The 20,393-nt window shown below is 34.4% G+C and overlaps 1 protein-coding gene across 1 annotated transcript; it reads left to right on the forward strand.

Annotated features, from left to right (window-relative positions):
* Positions 1–2,381: 2,381 nt before the first annotated feature.
* Positions 2,382–8,284, forward strand: LOC149791774 (tumor necrosis factor ligand superfamily member 6-like). The gene is made up of 4 exons (XM_089970278.1): positions 2,382–3,075; positions 4,837–4,873; positions 5,395–5,487; positions 6,325–8,284. Exons 1-4 carry the CDS (start codon positions 2,728–2,730, stop codon positions 6,735–6,737), a joined length of 891 nt encoding a protein of 296 aa, XP_089826404.1. The 5' UTR covers positions 2,382–2,727; the 3' UTR covers positions 6,738–8,284.
* Positions 8,285–20,393: the final 12,109 nt, after the last annotated feature.

Consider the following 20,393-nt stretch of genomic DNA (forward strand, 5'->3'; position numbering starts at 1 on the left):
AAAGGCTTACAAAGCTGGTACTAACAGCTGCGTCGCTTGGCGCTCAGAGTTAAGTGGTTAGTGTTAGGACTGGTCGGCCTGGTGTCAGGTTAAAGTGACTGACCGGGACATTATGCTACATGTCTGTGGCTTGATGCCCCAGTGCTAGACATCACTATAAACTGCCACACTGCATACATCGTAGCGATATGACTGAAAAATTATTAACACACACACACACACACACACACACACACACAAACACACACACACTCTCTTTATAGGAAACAGAGAAAATCTTAAAAGTAATGGTAGTAGCATCACCTCCTATCGCATAATCTGTTGCATCAGTATCAATGACAGTAGATATGGTTCCATGATGAGAATTTAAATAATAATAATAATAATAATAATAATACTACTATTATTATTATTATTATTATTTAGATCTTTGTCAAGAATTTTGTCTTTAATGTTGGTTCACCATACTATTTTACCCATCTCAAAATTGATCAAATAAATGTCCAGTTTGTTATATTTCCAATTTGATGTTATTACTTGAAGCATATATCAGTTCATATTGAACTTAATCTTCATCAGTTACACGTTGCTGTAACTCTACTCCTAAACACAGTGTGTCTTTACTAGTTAACAAAAGCAGTGTGTTAACTTTGAGTTTGTATAAAGAGCTCTGACGTTTGCATGTACACATAGGATTGCAACTGCATGGAGAAATAGCACAAACTACTTTTTGAAAAGCGACCGTCCCTACCTTTCGAGGAAAGATATCAATACAAGTACAAACAACTAGGTCGTGTACATGTAGCCAATTTAAACATAACCGTTGACTCTGTCTACAGATATGCAACTTGCGTATTTTGTACAAGCCTGTTCATGTAATGGTAAACAAACATGATTGTTTAATTGTCCTGGGTTACCCAGTTAGATAATTTAATCTTCTAATGCATCTATGTTAAAGAGAAAGTGAAAGAGATCGCGGAGGACACCTAATGCACTTTGTAATGCACTGTTACTCAATTGTCCTTCATATAACATGCACTGTACGTTATCATTGTCAAACGCTCGTTGGAATTGACACCACTTTCAGCACAAATAGATTCAATCATGCGGAGAAAATCGGAGATAAATACATTAATGCAACATGCCCGGGCTGGTATTGGCGGGTATGGAACCAACGAAACGCGCATTGCTAGTCCGACACTCTACAAACTTGAGTTACAGTAACTGCTGCGTCGTAATGTACACTTGATAATACGAATATGTGAACTTGTGGTGATTTTCATTTTAGAACATGAGGGCAAATTTAAGCAATGCCAATGCTGACCTATTTGTCATAATTCCACCTCTCTCTCTCTCTCTCTCTCTCTCTCTGTTAAATACACACATATCAAAAGAAACTAAAACAATGTTTTAAATATTGTTCACTCTAACTTGTGGATGTTCTCCCTTCTGCATGTATGTGACGTTCAGTTCATACGCATCGAAATCGATCCAGGTGTTAGTTGAACAAGAAAAGGGGATCACTCTGCTAATAACGTTGCGCACGTCATTTATAGGTCAGATTAGATTATCAATAATTTAACACTGAACAACATTGTATCGCTAATAAATGATCTGCCGAATTTCGTTGACCCATTTTACCCGTTATGGAATATTAGTAAGTTATGTCTGACAAGTGGGTATGAAAACCGCGCTAGCGGTTCTTACTACATGTATATACCTTGACCGAGATTTTAAAAGTATGATTGCGCATGTTTAATGTAAGTCCTTTCCCAGTTCTATTTCAATGATACCTGTAATGACAACACAATGTAATCCCGTGCTACCGGAATATAGGGGTCATCAGATATACACTTACTGGAAGTGAACATGTCCTGATAAAAGGATCAAGTTGTAAAATATGATTGTCGTCCATAGTTTGTGGATTTATAGCTTGTTGAAACTGATCACCATGGTGGTTACTAATTGCACACTGTTCTCTGTGACCTGAAATAAATATTAGCTGCGTAACCTTTTAACAAAACCTGTATTGGTAAAAGGCTAGATTGCTTAATTGAACATTGATTTAGTAAGATAAATTGTATTCATCGTTGAACATTATATCTTGCTTAGAATGATCGCTCGACCGTTGAACTGTATTCAGGTTCGGTACGGTAATAAAAAGGACATACATACATACATATACATATATATATATATATATATATATATATATATATATATATATGAATGAGAGCTCTATACCTAACTTTGGACACTGCTTTGGCTGCTGTAAAGACGTATGAAGACACCACCTGGCAAATATTCACGCTAACCTAGGAATTATATATGACGGGTTCTCAGAGCTAATCTATTTATAGAAATGAAAAGTAATCCACCAGAAACCAGTTCAGCACTCTGTTCTATTTTCCAGCCGGCTCGTCATATCAATGTGCACGATTCCAGGTATTTTGTACACGGACGATTACCTAGCTCCTCCTTCCAAAACCATGCTTTCTCGTCATATGTCGTTAAAAATAGTTTATGTCTTGCGGATTGTTTCCGGAGATAAACCTAATGTAGAGCAATGGGTAATATGAGTATGGTCTGATAGAAGCGAGACTATATTTAACTTGCAAACTGAACATATCCAACACGTTATAAATTTTAAACGTTGTGCCTTTAATCTCATACAGTTTTGTGCCTTTCTTTACAAAACAACTTTATAGATAAATATTATATTCGAACATGGATGTTAAAAGTGAAGAAAAGAAGGATTTTCTGAATAAAAGTGACACCGACAAACAAACAGATACTACCGAAAAAGGATGGAAAGTTGCCGCTGTTGTTATGTTTGTCATAAACGTCATTCTGTTAGCTAGCATCCTGGCCGTAACGATCAGTTGGCGAAATGAGAGGGGTGCAGAAGGTATATACATGAAGCAGGAAACAAACATGTGTCTCCCATGCAAGGATGTTTACCTTCATCCAAAGGACATGAAAGAAAATCCAGAGGGTTTCGAGAAAAGAACGGAAGGGAACAAAACAATGTGCTGCGGTCATGTCAGCAAACATGTAGACCAGCTTGTCGCCTTGGTATGTAGAGCATTAAATATACACATTCTTCATTGATGTTACTAATTTGCTAGATGAAATACGAGTGTTAAAATGTTTTAGTGATGGACATTGTTATATTTGTTATCGCTGTCATTGTCTCTAATAGCTCTCTTGCTAATGATGGTGACGATTATGATAATGACGACGCTGATGTTTGTGTGAGCTTTGTTCAAATTTCATGTAGCAGTAGGAGTAGTAATATTTGTACATGTTGACTTTGTTGTATTCGTTGTTTCTGTTAATGTCAACATTTCGGGGTGACGTGGTTATGATTGTAGCCGAACTAATTGTCGTATTGGTAAATTATGTAAAATTGATAATGAAAATGGATTTATAATAATCCCAGTTGTTTGTGGATGGGTGGTGATTCTATTAACGTGTCTGTCTAGAACAAGAACCGCTCCGGTGGCTTAGTGGTTAGAGCGTCCGCCTTGGATGCGGGAGGTCGTGGGTTCGATCCCCGGCCGAGTCATACCAAAGACTTACAAAATGGTACTAACAGCTGCCTCGCTTGGCGCTCAGCATTAAGAGGTTAGTGTTAGGACTGGTCGGCCCGGTGTCAGGATAATGTGACTGGGTGGGACATCATGCTACATGCCTGCGGCATGAGGCCCCAGTGCTAGACATTACTATAAACTGCCACATTGCCGACATCGTAGCGATATGACTGAAAAATTGTTAAAGCTACGTTAAAGGTCAAAATCGCATCACATCACTAGAACAAGAAGTTGCACTCAGATTAACATGACGTTAGATAAATTATATTTTTCTGCTCTGCTTCGTACCCTTTACAGAATAAAGACAGGGACAAGAAATTGCTATCTCGACTTCCTGAGTGATGAATTTATTATCCCTAATCTAGTGTGCATTTCACTATTAATTGAACCAATTAACCAATTATAATGTGCCTTAATATATTGTGTCATATAGAGAAAAATGTTATCTATTTTTATTACAAAATGCTATGCCATCGTGAGAACCATACATCGCCCGAAAACAAGAGGAAAGGGAATCGAGGTATACAGCCAGTATCTGCTTTTGCAACAAAGAATAGAACTAATAACTCTCGTCATCTAAAAACAATATCAGTTAAAATTAGTAACTTGAATTTGTGCATAATGTTGACAAATTCGAGAAACGGATTCCATAAGATACCAACAAGGCAAACGAGATACTTACCTGCTGCAAAACTACTATTCCCGTGATTCTATTCTTAGGCGATTCGATGATTTTACGGTGACATGATAAAAAACGATTACAAAGAAACTATTCAATTGTTTAATGCATGATTCGAGGTGTGCTTTTATTTGTGTTGCATTTATTCCGCATTAATATGAAATCAACCCTCCATGAAGGACAATTATCTCCACGTATAACTCTATATATAGAGTGTAAAATTGCCTCCCCTCTTCCGCACCAACCCCCACCACAAACAAACACAAAAGTAGGTGAAATGGAAATTACATCATTGGTGCTTGCGGAAACGTTGAAGATAACAATTGTTATGGTGGAACTTATTATTATTATTATTATTATTATTATTTTATAGAATGCAAAGGCAAAAAGAGTAAATAATAATGACAGATAATAATCCATAAGTGATTGATATTGACTGAAAGAATATAGTCAAAGAAAGATAAATTTTTTATCACTGTGTAGTGATTGATATTGAACATACATTTTATCGTCACCGTAACACTGAAATATTTTAAATCATGTATGTCCATTTTTACTTTTCAGTATACAGAGCAAGCTCACGTAAAAGAACGAAACCTCAGTAAGTTTATATCTAACTACTGAACGGTTCATAGATAGTGTTGACCACGTATATTTAATGCGATTTAAGCTATTATGCAGCCAGTACTATTTGCTTTTACATCTGTTGTATAATAATGTACCATATAGGCTTAGTCACACACACACACACACACACACACACACACACACACACACACACACACATATATATATATATATATATATATATATATATATATATATATATATATATATATATATATATATATATATATATTGCCCATATTTGCCTATATAATAGAAACGGAAATGTTGCATACCATTTATTGTAAATAGATTGGTACAAACATAGAAGAGGATATGTAAAAAGGTTGAGTTTATATGACTGTGTGCTTGTGTGTCTGTGTGTGTGAATTCATTCTACGGAGCAGTTATTATGCTAAAGAAAAACGGTTTTATTATAATTATATTGATTCATCGTCTACTTGTTTATTATTATTATTATTATTATTATTATTATTATTATTATTATTATTTCAGAAATGTTGATCTCAAATCCCTATAAATGCAACGAAGGCACTCAAGCAGTGAAGCAATCCGCTCATTTGGTCGGCGTCACAAAATCTCTGCAAGGTTAGACACAATATATTGCTACATTCATGACGTATGTATGTCATATATATATATATATATATATATATATATATATATATATATATATATATATATATATATATATATATATATATATATATGGTATGCATCGTGCACATAATATTGCAAACAAGGTGATTTTATATACTTCCTAGATCTTGAGTACATTTACTCATGTTAAGTACTTCATTATCTTTGTGCACAGTTGCTAGAGAATTTACTTTAAAAAAACGATATTCTCGCACAAAGAAGAGAAACGCATTGTTTAAATTTCAGATATATATATATATATATATATATATATATATATATATATATATATATATATATATATATATATATATATATATATGTATATATATATATATATATATATATATATATATATATATATATATATATATATATATAATGTTTAAGTGATGATTTCAGCTGGAGTATTAGTAAAGAAGGCTCTTACCATGATTCATGTTACACTGGAACTGTAATAGCGATATAATGAATTTATTTTAAAGAAGAATATCACTTGAATATCAGGGTTTTCAGTTCGTAAATATATCAGAATAAAATGTTAAAACTTTATTCGAGATTAAGGCACCTAGTATTGAACAAATAATCATAACATTGCTCATTAGTTTCCGTCAATTAGAACAAAAAACATCGGACGTAATTGTAGGAAAAGGTCGATCGATATTCCGATTGCTACCTTTTGTATCCGAAAGGAAGGCACCAGTCATCATTCGGTTTCATCATTTGTCATTGAATCATCCTTGGTTGCCGAAGTGTAGAAATTTAACTCAAAACTATATCTTGCAGATATGCATGAACACCACATGCTGAAATGGAATCAGACTAGTAAATTGTCCAACATTCATGGAGTCGAGTACAACGAAGGAAAGCTTCGTGTGACAACTTCGGGTTTCTATTACATCTACTCACAGATAACGTATCAGGACCATAAAGATTACTTTCCATACAATGATAATGATATTGTTCTGCACCATTCCATGCACAAGGAATACAACGGCGGTGGCGATACTATGAGAGAAAAATTACTGGAAAGTTCTCAGTCTAGATGTCGGATTATTGGAGATAAGAGCACCAAGACCAGCTACATTGGAGCAATATTCTATTTTAAGGAGAATGACTATATTCACGTGAGGGTTTCCCATCCGCCAAAACTATTGCCATCAGAACATTCTAACTATTTTGGAATGTATTTGACGTAAGTCTTTTATTCTCTAATCAAAGTCATGAAACTGAAACAGTTATAAGGTTACGCGTCAGTCTTGTTATATACAATTGTTACATTACAATATCAACCGATTGCCATCTTCCCTTTTATTTCCTTTCCTTATTCTTGTCTATCTTTCCTTTATTTTGAAACTAATAACGGCTGTGTTGGATGGCCATTAAAATAAGTGCACTGGAATATGAAAAAAGGATAATGAATGTGCATCTAAGCTGTTGGTATAGCTATTTTCCACTACAGTGAACAGTTACACTTTATCCGTTCCTTCGTTAAAAAAGATAATGACGTTTCTCCCCACTACCCCAGGAATTCCAGAACAGTCTTTTCTGCGAGAAATTAATATTTAAGGTTGCTTTTCGCTACCGACGATACTTGCATGGTTCGAGCAGCCCATTTTGCGAAAGACATATATTTACACCTTTCTTCTTCATTGCATATGGTATATGCAAATATTGAGGTGTAGACACCAGACAGAGGACAATGCTACTTTGCAGCTCTCAACGTGAAAATCGAGCGTTCTGAGAAGCCTGATTGGTGCTTTTTCATGTAAGAAGCAAAATAGGGTAAACATGTGTTGATTTTTTAAACCCCTTTTCCTCGAAATTTGTTGTTGCTGTTATTACCCATATAACTAGCATTTTACGAAAATGTTAGCCGTATGGTACATACTTTGATTTATTGAGACTGTCATTCGAACGTCCGTCGCTGTAAAAAATATCCCATCGAACACTGCATTGTGTGTCAAGGGAAGTCAGATAATTAATATGCTGCTGCAACATTCAGAGGGACATCAGATCCTCTTCGTTGTCTTCATGCGACCAGATCATCTTCGTTGTCTTCATGCGATCAGATCCTCTTCGTTTTCTTCAGACGATCAGATCCTCTTCGTTGTCTTCATGCGAACTGCCTGGACAATAGTGTGCTGGATAGTCATACTTGGTCCTGTTAATCAAGCTTTTCTATAAACATTATGATTTACGACATTCTGATGAAATGTTCATTTGATGTTTACTACACCAACCAAACGAATATTGTACGTGGAAGAGGCAAGTGCTAGAACCACGTTGTTAGTCGGCCTTCCTCACGCAAAAACACACACACACAGACACACTATCTTCACCTCACTACACACACACTCACACACAAAGACACACACACACAACTGGGGTATGCTACTGATAAACAGGTAAAACTGTCCTTAGATCACTTCATGGGGATAAAACAAACCAGCAAACTACAGCTGTGAGATATTCCATATGAAAGTACTATGTTAAACCTCAATAATGTGGTTGCCCGTGGAATAGACTTTCTATCTGTCTTGACAATCTACATTCAGGACACCGAATTTTATTAAATATTATCTACATTATAACATTACATATTTTTTTAGATGAAATACCTCTGTGTATAATATTTTGTGAAACAATATTCTTACCATTGCATATAATTGGACTTTGTGAAAGTTGTCATACTCATTTGTTTTTTCTCATTATCCAAGTAAATTGTTTTTGTACTCTTTCGAAAGTTTCTGTGTTAAAGATTTAGATTCTCCCATCAGTTTTTCTATTGCTAACCAGAAGAACAGTATCTTCTTGCACAGTTATGTCTCTTGCGTTTTATCATCTATCTATCTATCTATCTATCTATCTATCTATCTATCTATCTATATATATATATATATATATATATATATATATATATATATATATATATATATATCTGTTTCATACTTCAGAATATTTTCTTAGGTACACTGGAAACAAGCTCAAACAAGATACTCATTGAAAGAGCATTCATGCTATCTTTGTTATGCATACATGTTGAGCCGTAAATCCAATTCCCTAAACTATATTTTTATCAAATTGGAAATAATCACTGACACTAATATTGAAATAGAATATTTACTAACGCTGTGAAAGATAAAATGTCAACTGCTCGTCCTAAATCAGCGGACATCTGATTAGACCACAATTTGGAAGAACAGAGCGATATGGTCATATCCTAGATAATGCGATTATATCTACGTAACTTACATCGATATTACTCAACAATTTTAAATTTATTTTTGATGGAATTTCCTGTGAACCGGACTCCTTGGCGTTTCATATCTTGTTACCAAATAAATTACAAATAATTATGACAGGCACTTATCTTTGAGCAGGCTATTAATAACTGTTTCCTCATATCATTGTATTTTATTGTTGTTGTGGGGTTTAACGCCATTTTTCAGCACACGATAGGCCATATATGGCGGCCAGTATTAATGGTGGAGGAAGAACCCGGGAAAACCCCAGAAAGAACCACCGACCCACGAGAAGCTACTGGCATACTTTCTCACATATCTACATTGGCTGAATCTGAGACTCGAACCGGCGCAGACAGAGGTGAGATGGCAGTGATCCGTAACGGCGAACGCTTTAGACCACTCGGCCACTCGGGGCGCCTCATTGTATTTTATTTCGCAAATCTAACAGACGGTTTAATCATGACTGTATTGATATATAAATTAAATCAAGTGGTAACTCGCGTCGACAAGGAAGAGGAAGTGATATTGAAAAAATACAACCGATAGTCCGCGTTATGTGTCGAAAAAAATATAACGAAACTACAAGGAAGGTATATTGTTCGTATGTAGAAAATAAATTTGTCCGCGTAGTATAATGTTACAAAAAAACAGTGATTAATTAAACGTGTGCGCTAAAAAAATAATAATATATATGAAAAATATATAATTTAAATTCAAAGCGTTTACAATTAAGTTCTAAATTTTAATATGACTTATAAGGATCAATATACATTTCTGAATTGTCAACGTTCTAGGATGTCCATACGTATTGATCTAAACAGTTGATGCAATTTAATGTCCATATCATTCTGTAAGTTTCTGTTGTTTTATCGTGTGAATCTATACAATCTAGAAAAGTAAATGATTGTATTGAACAAAGGGACATAGTTAATAAAGAGTGACGGAGAAATAATTCAACATTATTCGACTTGTATGGAGTTTAGGCTTGATATGTTCTGTGTGTGTAAAATTAAACGATTGTATTAAACCCAGGTACATATTAAGCAATTAGCAATGAAGAATTAATTCAGCATTGTCGTACTTGTATGTACTTCCTTTCTTGGTAGCAAACTACAACAGGTAAACAGCGTGATCGCAAAATCTTGTGTACACGACACCTTGACTCTTCGAAGTCTTGCTGTATATAATACAATGGTGTTTTAATAATTTAAACACAAAAGGGCTCAAAGACATACGTGATATACAAACTCCAGAGATATATGTAAATTTATTATTATGATTGGATCAAATATTTTGTCTTTGGGTTTCTTTTTCACTTTAAGAAAACTTACGAGTACATTTAGTTAAATTCTACAACAAATGATCAGTTAGTGATATCCACGAAACTAACTGATCGCATGGTCCTTGATCGTATGGTCTCTGATCGCATGGTCCTTGATCGCATGGTCTCTGATCGCATGGTCCTTGATCGCATGGCCCTTATATAAAATACCAAACTAATTTGTTGCCAAAATTATGGAAGCCATCTGGTATATAGACACCATATATAATATCTAAATCTATACAATTTGAAAGAACATCTCACATTTTTCTGTCGTCCATCTCTCTCTCTCTCTCTCTCTCTCTCAACCGTGTACATGTTTCATTAAACTATCTATATATCTCACGTCTGTTCCACGACAATACTTATCACATGCACAGCTGACTTTTTCCTCTCAGTCGATCTCTCTGTCTCACTGTGTGCCTGTCTCCCCATGTATATATATATTCTCTCACTACTATTTCAGAATAGTTTCGTTTCTTATGTACACCGAAAGCAAACTGAAACAAAATACTCATAAAAGCATTCGGGCTATCTTTATTATGCATGGATGTACAGCCTTAAATCCCCCTTCCTAAATTATATATTTATCAAACTGGAAATATTCTCTGATACCAAAACTGAAATAGAATAATCACTATCGCTGTGAAACATAAAAATATCAACTGATCGTCCTAAATCAGCGGACTTCGGTTTAGACCACAATTTGGAAGAACAGAGCGATATGGTCTAATATGAGCACATTGAATGATGGATTATAACTACGTAACTTACATCGATATTACTCAACAATTTTACATTTATTTTTGATGGAATTTCCTGTGAACTGGACTTCTTGTCGTTTCATATCTTGTTACCAAATAAATTACAAATAATTATGACAGGCACATACCTTTGAGCTGGATATTAATAACTGTTTCCTCATATCATTGTATTTTATTCCGGAAATCTGAGGGATATTTTATACTATCGGTTGATAATGGTGTTTAACAGCACTTTAACAGAAATGGATGTTTTATTGCGGAAGCGAATGATGTCAAGTTATTTCCCAATGACTCACCGTATTAGGCGACCCGTGTGGATTAGACGGTATTAATTCAAGCCAAGACCGTTTCGTTAACGAGTGTGGCACGCTAACCAATGAACCAGGGCAGCTCGGGCCTTCATTTGGTCCCTCTTTTGACGTTTAAGATACTGTCATATCACATTTTCGTCCTTTTTTTGCCACATTTATATAAACTTAATTAGCACATTAGACTGAGATCGTACGTTGTTTTAGTGAATAAAATCTCTATGGTTTAATCATGCCTTGATTGATAGAGAAATAGATTCAAGTGGCAAGGGCGTCGACAAGGAAGAGGAAGTGATATTGAATAAATACAACAGATAGTCCGCGTTACAACATTGCTGCCGTCCTATAGGAGTACTCATATATTACATGCATCACTTGCATCTACATTCTAAATGGTTTAGTTAAATCTGGACCTGAAAGAACTGGTTCACTCTTGAGTATGGCTTTTAACCAATCAAAAGCCTCCTGATATTTTTCTGACCAACGAAACGTGTTCTTATAAAGTTTGTAAAGGGTTCAGCTTTCATGGAAAAATTAGGACAACATTTCAGATAATATCCAGCCATACCCCAAAACCGTATCGGTTATTTATTAGTGATAGGCACAGATAATTCAGAGCAGAGCTAGCCCTAACCCTTACCTCGATATGTTTTATTATGAACATGTCCCACAACAAGCCATGCAAACATAACACGAGCACGACAGAAGTCACTTGTACCCAACTTTATTGTCAAATTTGATTCAACGAGTCTTTCAAAACACCTCATAATTGTTTCCAGTCGTCGATGCAAGCATGAGAATTTCCTAAACATTATGTTATCATATTTTCAAACCTTTTAAAGAACTGGGGGACTCGCTATCCCAAATGGAAAATTTTATCTTGGTAAAGTAGATCTGAAGTCACGAATTCTGAAATTGTCTTTGCTCTCTCCGTAAGTGGCATCCTGAATCCTTTAAATATGTCAAACGTAGTGTCACATTTTGAATTTTCAATCTTGTCAGTTCAGTCATTAATTCTGGGAACTGGAATCGAATCTTTCTTGGCGACGCTGTTTACTTTAATACACATACGGAAAGTCTAATCTGGTTTTGGCATGAGAATACAAGGCGATTCCAGTCACTTCTACTTGGCTCGATGAAATTATTCTCCAGTAAATACTGTACTGCTTTCTTCAAATGGTCTTGTTTGATATGCTTCATCCTATAAGGATGTTGTTTTACATGCGAATAATCTACTATTCCAACTTCGTGGAAGAGTTTATTTGTTCGCGTTGGAATATCCGGAAACAAGTGTTCACATTATTTTAATAGCTGTATTTGCTCTTTTATCTCTTGTGGCAAAAGAAGCTAAAGTTGCTGGTGCAGATAGACTAAGATTCCAGAATTGAGAAGATTAGTCAGTTTAAAGTTACTACTATTCAATTTCCCACCTTCATATACATCCGCGGGGTTTGGAATGGTTAGGGATATACAAGCTTGAGTATACAAGTTAAAAAGTACGATGAACATCTTCCAGCTTCATTTGTTTCTTTCCATGTATTTAAATCAGTAACTTGCAGCGGGATAATTTAGTTTAGGCAATAGTTTCTTATCGCTTTAAACAATGCTACATTACAAAGTGTGTAATGAAATATAAAAAAATTAAACCTGGCATATAAATAATTAAATTAAAGATACATAACACAATATATTCAAACAGTTAAATCCAACCTTGAAAAGACTACACAAAACTTCAATTTAGGTCTGATCTCATTCGCATTATTCTTGACATGTGGGGCTCTTTTAATCAGTTGATCAAATGACCGCGGGCATCTGTACCTAAGCGGTTACAAACTCTGACAGGAATAAACAGGCTTGTCGCCAACTAGTAAATGTGTAAGTATTATAGTCCTTCATAGATTTGTTTGGCGATTGTTTAGAAACAGCAATGCTTTTAGTTTAATCTTTATGAAGTTAGTTTAATTGACTACTCACTTTGACATGGTACAGGAATAATGTTTATGGTTAAATATATGTGAAATCATAAAGGAAGACTTATATAACGGAACATGGTAGGGTGATATATGGCATGCATGTTTGATATAAATGCATACCAGTAGTGAGATGAATTTGGTTTTATGACCTTGACTGTCAAATTTTGATTATATTTCTGAGTTATGAAGGCTTAGGCAAATATTAAATACATGTCTAGAAATATAAAGGCTTAGCCAAAGCTCAGAGTATGATTTGAACCGTTATGGATCATCCAAGTTTTGGCTTATATCCTTAACGTTTGGATTTTAGCCAAATTTTTGTATAGATTCTTTGCTATGAAGGTTTGCCAAATTTAAGAAAAATGTCTTACCTATTATTTTTCAAAGCGAGCAGACAATATCTGGCTAATGCAAATTAGCCCACGTCAGAAGCCTATTATTTAATACATACAAACGTATATCAGTAGTCCCTAACTAAATATATAATGATTAAAATAAAAATCCGAAAATGCAGAATGCCCGCTTCTGGAAAATAAATAATGTTATGATGTACATATTGCAATAAGGAGAAGATTAATTATGTAGTCGTCGATATTGATTATTTTGACCATTACATGTCAACATAACAGATTGATGCTATTTCATTTTTCATTTGCGTTTTATTTACATGTCGGTGCCAGTTTTAGAGTCGTGCTCGCTGTCATTTACTTTAGGCGGCTTATCCAGCAGTTACGGGCTATTGCAGTTAGTACAGTGTCGCAGAATATATCGTTTATCTATGGGCAGAGATGTGTTTTATATTCAGTTTCTTAGTCATCCTATCTGATCAGTGCAGACTGAGATCTTTGCGGTTTTTCGGTTACTCGGATATACAAAAGGCTGAAGGTCTTACATATGATTTGATGCAGTACATGCTAAGCTTTGCATGTTTTGTTTGGATAATCTATGTTCAGCTTTTCGCTCCTCATTGCTAGATAATATGTTTTTCTATATCATATACTGGACTATCTTCCACCACCACCAGGTCCAGATGTTCCAGTATTGTCTTTGCGATTGACGTTAACTTTGTTCCGACTAGGTCTTTTGTTAGGCTTTTCTTGTCTGTAGTAGGCTGCCACTGATTTTATTGAGGATCGAGTTGTGTCACACGTTTTCACGATTAGCCAGTGTTTATAGATGGGTATACCTATGCTGTTTTACATATGTCATGGCAAATATGATTAACTATTTTCTTCACTAAAAGTTGTATGATGTCATTGCAGTTTGTATAGTATTTGGCCTTCCTTGGTGCTTACGCTATAATGGTCCTCATCAAATTATGATACAGCGAATCAGACCCATTTGAGAATGATTCCTCGGCGAATCAGATTTGCAATGGCAACAAAGAAGGTCGGGCCACATACTTTATGCCATTAAAGCGTCTTCATCAGCAATGTGCACGAAAAGTAATTTGTTTTAAACCGCACTGATTACTTATGGGTAATGTAAAATATAATTTAGCGTTTCATGCATTAATTGTACACCTTTATTGTCTGCGAGTATAGGTAATGACAAGCGCATTATTAAGAGATATAATCAGCAAGAAGCGCAATATAATGCTCGTCTGGCATATGTTATGCTGTGTTTCAATTCGGCTGTACAATATATTAACATTTATTTAATTATATGTTGAGAAGCGTGCATTTATTAAAACCAATTAATACATAAAGACCTAATTATTTCATAATCATGCTTTCATGCAAGTTCAGATTATACCATATGTAACAAAAGCAAGTTAGTGTAATGTTTAAAAATGAATGAAAACAATTTGATCTAGACCAAGAAACATAGATCGTTCTTCCACTCTAAATTGTGCGTGCCACCTACTTCATATTTACACACAAAATGGGGTTTTTCTTCGCAAACTTGAAGCACTTACACGCGCTAGTCAGTGTCCACTGCATTATACAATGCGTACGTTTGCTGAACAACACACACTTTAATGTGGCTGTAATGCTCTGGCTGATATCGAACAACTAAATGGTTGTCCTAATGTTGACAGAATGTGTCTTCCGTACATTATTTCCAAGTTATTTTCGGTTTCGAAATAGATACTAAGAATGTTATAATATATATGAGCCATCTATTGATTTATGGATTGCTTGAGTTACACCGATCTATATTTTCCATTTGTTTTCATACAACACTGTATGGTATTTGTTCTTCATGCAAGGTTATGTACCAGTAGTTATAACGCCTACTGCAAATCGCAGATCATTTCTCCCACTGACTTTGATCAAAGAAAATATTGAGGGATTTACGTGTGTTATAAAAGTCGCTTGACCAGTGCAACACGACTGGAGAATTGTAACTGTCCTTACAAATCTGAGATTGTCTCAAATATAATATTCAAATATGAGTAAACCAACAAGATGAAAAATGATATATTTGAAGGAAATAGTTTTTTTTCTCGTGTATCTCTGTTAGCACGTTAAAACCATATGCCGATAAATAAAGTTATCTTTAATATATAAGGAAATGGTACATATATATAATGTTTTCAAAGGCAGATATCGTTGGGAGAGCAAATTCAGATATTATATACAGGGATAAGTAGAAACGATTTTTAACATTTGTAAGAGAGAGAGAGAGAGAGAGAGAGAGAGAGAGAGAGAGAGAGAGAATAAATCACAGTAGTTTAAGGTTTGCAAATGATGATAATCGTAATAAAAACATAAAAGCAAAACTGTTTGTAACGATTTCTTTTATTCTCACAGCTTAAATATTTGTGAACACTTAGTATACCCATTTAAAAATTATCGTGTGATCATTTTCAAATCGGCGAAATGCATTTGAGCGTCCGACTTTTGGGATTAAATGGAGAATAATTATCTTTGTCTATTTAAATGGTTTACCCAGCTATATGTATCGGGATTCCTGTAATTATTACATGAACATTTTCCTAACATCAGTTACGCTTTAAACGAATTCCTCCTGGTAGTTAATCGTTAAAGACGAGTGCCTTCTATTTCCAAACACACAGCAGTCAATAAAACTCACAAATTGCATTTTTGGAATTATCACCTACTCACCATAAAAATCGGTGACATGTTCTTCATGGTAATCGCGACTTTATCAACAAAGAACTCCAGTGAATGACACATGACCGGTGAGGAGAATATATCGTTCATTCCGACGGATGCACATAGGGAGGGTACCATTCTTGTTTTCAAATGGGTTTTATTAATGGAAAAAAGCGAAACCAAAATAAAATATATTATTGCCACGTGTTTTCTTTCTCTGTCTACAAAATATAATGTAATATCATTTGTTTGTGTGAACGTTTATGAATAATATAGCGAGCATCTGCAACTTTAAAACCAAGTATGCAAGTGACACACCATACATTGGAACTTCTTAAATTTTTCGAGCTTATTCCAAAGTACAATTCATAGGATCACGTGTATGCTGATTAACAATTTTGGTTGTTTTAAACATACGACAAAAATAGCAAACAAGACTAAAGTTCCCCAAAAACGGAAATCTGCTTGGAGAATAGCCACCACTATTTTGCATCATTTAATTTATATAGGCACATATATACAGTTTGGAATATATATATATATATATATATATATATATATATATATATATATATATATATATATATATATATATATATATATATATATAATTTTCTGTAAATTTTAAAACAAAATAGACTATGCAATATTTTTCCACATTTTTAATTATAGTGGAAACAACAGTTTAATCAATAAATGATTCTAGTCAAAGGGATTGCACTTAGCGCTCGTGCGTTACCTCTACTTCACATCTGCGCGCATACAGGTTTTTATCATTGAATTTCATGTCAGACAGTTTCTTGTCGCTGCACACTGTGTCAAACTATCTGTACCTTTTCAGGCTGACTAAGAATGACGTACTAAATATTGATGGTTATCACACAGATGTCATGCTGAAACAGGCAGATGTTTCAGGGGTACAAAAAAAAATGATGCAATTCTATATCAGGTTTTAGCATAGTCTTGATGCGTGATGTGATTATTTCATAACTGATTTCATTATCCAGCTGAATCAGGGATTTCAAAGCAAACAAATTTAACATAATGAGTCAGACAAAATCGATGACGTGAGTCATAACTTCGATATAATTCAAGTGAGTTTTTTTTTCAAAATAGTTTTCTAACATCAAACGTAATACTTTCAGAATTTGAGACCTTAATATTTCGAAACCTTAGTAAAAGGGCCTTTTATTTCTGGGAAACAACTACTGTAGTCGTTATTTTTATCGGTTTAAAGCAGGTGGTATATTATTGATCTATTTATGTACCTCAAACGCTAAAACTCTTTTATATTTTCTTTTTTGAAAGCAATTGCATATGTTTATTAAATGAAAAAATATGTATCATGCCAATAAACATTTGCGATTTTAGTCTAAGAACCGACCTTTGTGACGCACACCTAACTCGGAGACACCGATATGCTATGGAAACTGAAAGTCCCCGGTAAACACAGCGTAATAAGTGTACCTAATTGGAGCACATCTTTGCTAAAAATATATGCGACAATGAGATAATGATTGGAAACATTTTAGAAGATACACCGAGCTGCACTTACCTCCGATCACATACATATGATGTATGCATACTGTCATTGATACCATAAACTCCACAGGTGAAACTAAACAATGAAGAATACCTGTGTTGACATCAGCAATGCAAAGTCGTTTTCATCTATGCTATAATGAACTTCTCAACGTCATTTTGAACTTCGAATTGGAAGTCTATTGTGTCTCTCTGTGTTTTATAATTTTATGACATCCAGTTCAAGACTAATAATAACATAATTACGCATTATACACTACAAAGTACATGGGTAGTTTTAGTTCAATCAAACGTTTGTTAGATTAACAGTCAAGGGAAAACTATAGCCCCTCAAAAACAAACCAGCCAAGGGGGTCATCTGAACTGTGTGGAGACTACAGAAGAAGGAATTATAAAACCTGATTAAAATTAACAATCTCTTCAATATAGCAAGAAAACATATCAATCGGCCATATGCCGTGCATAATGTTATGTACATACAAATGTCGTATCGACTCAAAGTTGTTTAAAGCAGGATATAAAGCTTTTCTGAAACGACACTAACAAAGGAGTTCCCCGAACACACATACCTACTATATCACTGCATCCACCTCAGAATATTTTGGATTTAATAAAGGCATAAATTTATAAAGTAATTATGCAATAGAACGTGAAGAGTTTTATGGCTACCTTTAATATAAGAGAAACCAATAGATGGGACAGAGTCGAGAACAGTGGGGCAGAGCAAATGATCCTCGAGACGTTTCCGCAAGAACACGGCTTACAATAATAAATATTGAACCAGAAGGTTTAAATAGAAGAATAGATCAAACACATTCTACTATCTTAACCATTAACCTTCGGCTCCCAACACCCAATCCCTTTTCGATTCCTGGTAGTCACGATGCAAAACAGATCTTCTACTGAGGATTTTTAGTTTGGAATGTGATAAACATGTACAAGTCAGATTCCATGTAAAATATTGCAGCGTCGATCGATCGATCAATTGATCGATCGATCGATTATCGATCGATAGAGTGGACTTGTGTGTGTATGTTTGTCTGTGAGAGAGAGAGAGAGAGAGAGAGAGAGAGAGAGAGAATAATACACAGTAGTTTAAGGTTTGTAAATGCTGATAATCGTAATGAAAGCATAACCGTGAAAAGGAATCTGTCAGATCCTTCATCAAATCTCCGAACGTACAGTTAACTACTAGGGCTCCTAACATTTAGTGTACTAATTTAAATTTTGTCACTAATGTATCCGCTTCCAAACTGCGAGAGAGAGAGAGAGAGAGAGAGAGAGAGACGTAAAGTCATACCTAGAATACATCGTTATAATCTATGTGTCAACCAGCAAGTGTACACGCTATTAATTAAAAGCACTAAAGACCTTGATGTAAAGATATATGCATTCAATAGGCACATTTTTTTGGGACAGGTAATCCGAATATATTGTTCCAAACTCTGAGGAGGGTAGAGTATATTCAGTAAAGTATTTCTATTTGTAAGCACTAGCATGACCTCATCCAACATGAAAAATTACTGTAATTATAGATAAGGATCATGAACACATAGGTTTAGCATGCCACTTCTAAGAAAGCTATAATATATTTCATTATGTATTTGCTTCGTGCAAATATCATTATAAAACGTTGATTTACCAAGACTCTTTTCATACACTTAATTGACAATTTATCCAGAGTATTTGCCTGGATACGATTGAAATCTACCTTCTTTGCCTCATTAATCATATTTTTCATGTGAGATTGATAATTAAGAAAAGCCTTTATAGACTATATCAGATAAACTAGTTGAAACCAGTTTAGGATCGTTGTGACATTACTTAGCAGTGCAATATATACGTGCATGATCAGATCACTGATCACAGGTAATATATCTTTCTCTCTCTCTCTCACTCTCTCTCTCTCATTATATATATATATATATATATATATATATATATATATATATATATATATATATATATATATATATATATTCCTTTCACCAGCTAATGAGTAATATATGTTAGCTTGTCTTTGGACATATTTTCATTAGGCAGCCTAGTCAATTAAATATTAATAATAAAGTTGGTCATGGTCATTATGAGTACGAAATGCCGTTATTATTAGAACTTAGTTGTCTCTTATATGTTCTTGAGTGTTTGAAAATTGTTTTTTAGGCACATATGGTCTTAACTTTGTCTTAGAAACTCGTACCATAAGTGAAATGAGTCATTCATTGGCGTAGAAATCACAATGCAGGGCAAAATGACGTTATTCTCTGTTTGTTGTTGTGTTATGTAACAAAAGCGTATTTCAGCAAAGGATTATAATGACAAGTTAAATGACTCTAGAAACAGAGACACAATTTTACACGAGTGCTTTGTTTTAGTTAAATCTATGAAACAAATTAAATGAGCAAACACTGGGTAAATATTGAAACTATTCAGCGCATTTCATAACATTCACTTGAAATAATCTATTGTAATATTATGTTACACGTATCACATGTCATAACATACCAACGTTGCTCTAAAGAGCTGGGATAGTGTAACGAAGTAAATTGAATTTAGGTTCTAATGTTTCTTTTTCCATTGCAGTCTCACCATGTTATGCCGCCATACCATCGTTGCTTATGTTGTTGAGTGTTATTA

This window comes from Sinohyriopsis cumingii, chromosome 9 (assembly GCF_028554795.1).
Source record: "Sinohyriopsis cumingii isolate HCF-2022 chromosome 9, ASM2855479v2, whole genome shotgun sequence".
NCBI lineage: Eukaryota > Metazoa > Mollusca > Bivalvia > Unionida > Unionidae > Sinohyriopsis > Sinohyriopsis cumingii.